Source organism: Priapulus caudatus, unplaced genomic scaffold (assembly GCF_000485595.1).
Source record: "Priapulus caudatus unplaced genomic scaffold, Priapulus_caudatus-5.0.1 Scaffold179, whole genome shotgun sequence".
Lineage (NCBI taxonomy): Eukaryota > Metazoa > Priapulida > Priapulimorpha > Priapulimorphida > Priapulidae > Priapulus > Priapulus caudatus.
This window is the reverse complement of record NW_014577240.1, coordinates 194,348-200,038: the sequence shown is the minus strand read 5'-3', so window position 1 is coordinate 200,038 and position 5,691 is coordinate 194,348. Positions and strand designations below refer to the sequence as shown.

The following is a 5,691-nucleotide window of genomic DNA, read 5'->3' as shown; positions in this document are numbered from 1 at the left end:
ACCATCTGCACCAGTCATCACCACAGCTCGACACACCAACACATGCACCCACAACACGACACGCCGCCGCGCGCTGGCGCAGGTGAGTGCAAGGACATGGTAAATGACCAAGCCATCAAACAGCCAGTCATCTCGCTAGATTTAGTATTTTGTGACAGGTAGGAGGCACTAGCGTAGTTTGTTTCGCACACGCTCAGGGGGGCGCTAGCAGTACAGACCTTGAGGAGTTCGGTCCTCCGCCACTCATCGCCACAGGCCTGCAGCTGAGTAACGTAGAGTAAGGCGTTCGCGTAGATTCGTGTTGTGCCAGTAAGGCAGGTCTAAGCGTAGTTTGTGACATTAGGGGGCGCTAGCAGTAGCAACGCTTGAGGACTTCGCCTCTCCGCAGCTCATGCGCACAGGCCTGCAGTGAGTAACGTGTAGCGTGCCGCTAGAGATTAGTTTGTGGACAGTAGGGGTGCTAGCGGTAGTTTGTGACATTAGAGGGCGCTAGCAGTACAGGACATGTTGAAAGACTCTGCTGCACGCGAGCTCAATGCGTTACAGGCCTGCAGTGAGTAACGTAGTAGCGTTCGGCTAGATCATCGGCGAGCGAACTGAAAAGAGTAGGATGAGGGAGTTTGAGGATGGAGGAGGGGGAGGGGAGAGGAGAGAGAGGGCATGTGTCAGTGGTGTCTGTGTCGTCTGTGTGTGTGTGTTTCGTGTGTGTTTGTGTGGCGCGGTGTGCACCGTGTGCGTGTGTGCACGTGGTGGCGTGCGTGTGCGTGTGTGTGCGTGTGCATGTTGTGTCTTAGAGATGAGAATGTCCCCGAGTAGCTAGATCTGGCAAACCGTTCTGCGGATGTGACAGGTCCAGGAGTCATTTTGTGAAATGTAGAAATCGCGTTGAGCAAAATTTTAGGTGGTGGTTAGAATGTGCAAATCTTCAATTTACCGCCGCAAGCAGTAACCTTTATGTTAATAAAAGTTGTCATCTATCCAGAACACTGTGTGGCCTTGTTTCCATTATCCGGCCCCCGTCGGCAGCACTCGCTTCCGAGTGAGTCACGTGGTTGCGCGTCTGCTGTTGTGCGTCAGGTCAGTAGAGTAATAACACGAAAGTGAAAACTGCGCTATATGAAACGTAGTACATTAGTTAGAAGGGCGAGCATAATTCTGTAAAAGCCTGGGCGCACACCGGCGAGCCTCTGCTCCAGTGATTGGTCGCACACACGGCAAGCCCGAGACGCTCTCTCAGCGACGTTTCTCAGTTCAGTTTGACCTTTCTGCTTACAACTAGGGCAGTACAAGCCAATACACAATACACAGTGGTAGCTGTGCTAAGCGTGGGGTTCTATAGAAGCAATAGATGACTCACAATGATACAAGTTGTGATCAGTGACACAATCGAGACTTACTCGTATCAACACGTGCTGTGAAAGAGAATAATCTATGACCAATAGCGTAGTTTTAAAGATACAGGCTCGAGACGTAAGAAAATTTAGAGCCTTCTTACTGTTCAATGCTGGAGGCCGTTGAAGCTTATAATTATGATGAATTGGGTCCTCTCAGGGCGTTAACACAGGGGCTTGGCCGCCCCCTCCGCAGGTGTCATTCCACCACCCACGCGGCCCCGCGCGCGCTCAAACACACACGCACAACCGGAGGGCGGGAGTACAACCTCATGCGCATAGAGCAGCCCCACTGAGACGCCTCCCGGTGTTCATCTATTCTTGCGTCCCAGCTTTTGCAATCCAAACCATTCAGCACTCTACACATGCGCACTGTACACAGAACACGCTAACTTGGCACCTACCTGATCGTGGCGGTACGCAGTCGAGCGCATAGACTCGGATCACTACTAGAACATCACGTACACGTGTCGCGCGAGCATGCTCAAGCAGACACCTACAGTGACACACCAGCGTAGGTTAGCTACGCCAGGCACACCATAACACGCGCTATATGACATCATGGTCATACGATGCCGCGCTAGAGCGTGCGATGAAGCAGCCCTTACACACGCTAGACACACGACATCAGCTTTGTCGGTGACTGGTTTGCACAGGGTAAAGCAGCTATGACACACTCCGATCCAACCGGCACAGCACATCCAAGCCACAAGCCATCAGAGCTTCAGGGATGCAGGTAAGGGAGAGAGAATGTGATCGAGCAGACCACACACAGCACACATCAGATCAAAGCACACACACACAGCAGCACACCACACCACATAGCAAACGGCGCGCGCGCACACACACACTACAGTCACACAACACACAGCGAGCCACAACCTCGACACAGCACGGCGCGCAGCTAACACATCACAGCAGCACACACCGACTATACAGGGGTACCGCATACACCAGCATACACTACGCTGCGGCGTGTGTGGTGGCTGGTCATGTAAACACATCCCTCAGCAGCATACCGCATATGAAGGCATGCACAAACACAGTAACTACACGAGGACACCGCATAGAACACACGCATGAGACACACCACACATACACTACACGCGCACTCACACACGGCGCGCGCACCGACACACACGACAGCACACACCCACACACAGCACACCACACACACAGCACGACGAAACACACAGCACAGCACAACACACACACACACACATACACACACGACACACAGCACATACACAACACACACACGACACACACACACACACACACAACACACACACAAACAAACACCGACAGCACAGCCCATCCACGAACTACACACCCCGGGGCGCACACACACGGCGTGTCCACACACACAGACAGCACGCGTGTGCATACCAACCGGCCTAACTAGAAAAAGAATAAGAATGGCTTGTTAAGAGTATTATTAGAGGTCAGTCCGAACGTTGTACGTTTTACGTTTACGGTTGAAAATCTTACCTGCGACATCAGGAGTTTCTTGACAGCGGGCGACTTTCTTGCGGGTGGTATCTTGTCGATGCTTAATATCTCGACGTGTCAGTGATGCCTTTCTTTTTGGTGGCATTAGCTGGGCACTTGTTATGACCAATTTTTCGCCGTGTGGAGCGCCTTTGGTTATACATTGTTTTTTTACATTGCCATTGTGTTTTCGTGTTGTGACGTTGCAACGCACTTGGTGCAAAAATTTCCCACTTCTTTAATGTTTTTGAACGTGGAATGTAAAAAAAATAAAAGTGTGCAAAAAATAGCCCATGCAACGTGGACAAGTTTGGAGAGGATCCGTTGAGCGGTGCGGAAACGTATAGCCGGACACACACACACACACACACACACACACACACACACACACACACACAGAAATTCCCAAATTCATAGTAAGATTATTACGAGAGTTTTCCAGTGTTTTCACCACTTTCATGATACCTACCGGCTACCGTTATTGCTTGAGTAACAGCAATTGTCTAGACTCTAGAGTAACAATATAATGTCTAGAACCTTCGTATTCACCAAAACATGCAATTTTCGAACTAATAGTTTGGTAAACAATCGTTTGCTGTAATCTCGAAACTAGAGCCGGTATAGTATGGATCAGCTAGTAGCGCTGCCGCCTATCTGCAATAGACATAGTACAGTACGGGTATCTCTCAAATGCACTTGTTTTCAATTAATCACCGACAATTTACAAGTTTACCAATTCTGCCATTATCGCGATACGATAAAATGCATTGTTGTTACGATGGGTTCATATCCAATTTTCTTTGCTATAACTGCATAACATCTGAGTGTTTTTAACGTTGGTGTAATCAGTGATATTTCCGCTGTCAGATGAGACTATATTCAGATATATTTAGTTTTTCTGAGCAAAAATTGCGTAATAATCAGTTACGCATACGACATTTTTAAACTGTCCTGAATACGCTTTCCTCTTCATTTAATCGGCATATCGCTTTGCATGCACTGAAATATAAATTTTAGCGTTGTGGACGGAAATGCGTACAGATCAACACGGTTTTATGCAATCGCGCTAAACTTTTTTGTAAATATTGCTCGTTTGGAAGAGATGACGATGATCATGGCCTGCTGTTATTTTTTTCAGAAAACACAGTATGAGTATAATCTCACAGGAATGAAGACAGATTGCAAGTACAAAATACAGGTGTCGCTCTTTCTTGTTATTTCATTTTCCTAACTTTTCTCCGCCAATTGATCCACTCTTCAATGTAATTATAAATAAGTTTATCGCGTGCGGCCGTTTCGATAAGAAACGCATCATAGTTGGATAATGGGTTATGGGACAAAAATTGTCGCACAGAATCGTTCATATGTTTCCTTCAACCAATTAGAGGGCACCGAAATATAGCTACGCGCTGCAACACATCACCAACGACCTTTAAAAAGGCTATCGTTTGCAGACTATGAATACACACACACACACACACACACACACACACACACACACACTATATGTATCAAGAGTACATAATAGAGACTCTATTATGTACTAGCGCGATACCCGGCGTTGCCCGGGGAAATCAATGGCGTTACTCAGTTGGTGACCGCTTGGTTAAAAGGAAAATACCCCAAAAAATCCAACTATCTATCTATCCATGCATCCATCCATGCATCCATCCATCCATCCCATTCTATGCTATCCCATCCCATCCAATCGCACCGCATCCCATCCTATCCCATGTCCCATCCCATCCTATGCCAAGCCATGCCATGCCATCCTATGCCATGCCATCCCATCCCATCCCATCGCATGTCATCGCATGCCATCGCATGCCATCCCATCGCATGCCATCCCATCCCAAACATTAAAAAACAATAAAAAATCAAAAGATAAAAGACATTAAAAATAAAAAATAAAAAATAAAAAGTAAGAAATAAAAAATAATACATGCTAAAGAGGGAGGTAGAGGAAAACAAATTAAAAAAAGGGGAAATCCCGGTGTATGAGACGGATGTTCTAGCGATTATGCCACTGCGCCGTTAAGAGGGTATACACAATGGATTCACACGTACGTGATGTTTTAATCTGTACTCACCGCCATCTATTGACGAATAGAATTTTTATCCATTTTTAACTTTTTATCTTTTTAAAATTTTTGTTTCAGCCAGAACCACCTCTCAGACGTGCTGATTCTGAAAATATCTTTAGTTTTCCTCTAGGCTGCGGAGTTCTCTAGTTATGCGAGTACGAACTAATTTGGCTGAACAACTTTATATAATATAGACTCTTGATATATGTATATATATATATATATCTCCCCTTATATATATATATATATAAAATTTCACATCATTACATTCACAAATGACATTACATTTCATATAAACGACTGTGTATCTTGTTGTCAGGTAATCAAATATACTAACTAACGATATCAAGACACGAAACGCTGGATACAATCAGAATAAATATATTGCCTAATGCAAATCTATTGTCTAATGCAATAAATCTATTGCCGGATAAGCGATACCGCCACCTAGCGTTGGATACGTTATCCTGTTGGAAATAGAATTATTCATTGTGGGAGTAGCACTGATATCAGTCATTATATTTAATTATGAATGTTTTGTTAACAATAATGCTTAGCAAGATTCAATAAAAGTTAAAAATCTTCGCTTAGAATTAAATTAAATTAAATAAAAAAGAAGAAAGCATAGTTTGTTTTATTGAATTTTTTTTTATTCAATCATCAAATTTTGGACAGGTAAATGCAGCGCACAGGTACAGCCACAGTAATACTAATAAAATGCTATA

General features: G+C 45.1%; 1 protein-coding gene across 1 annotated transcript in view; it reads left to right on the top strand.

The window, feature by feature from the left end:
• Positions 1-5,691, top strand: part of LOC106806789 (proto-oncogene tyrosine-protein kinase receptor Ret-like) — a 51,023-nt gene that overhangs the window by 13,544 nt on the left and 31,788 nt on the right. The window contains exon 4 of the mRNA XM_014808867.1: positions 4,021-4,080. Within this exon, the coding sequence (XP_014664353.1) occupies positions 4,021-4,080 (60 nt within the window). The remainder of the gene's footprint in view (positions 1-4,020; positions 4,081-5,691) is intronic.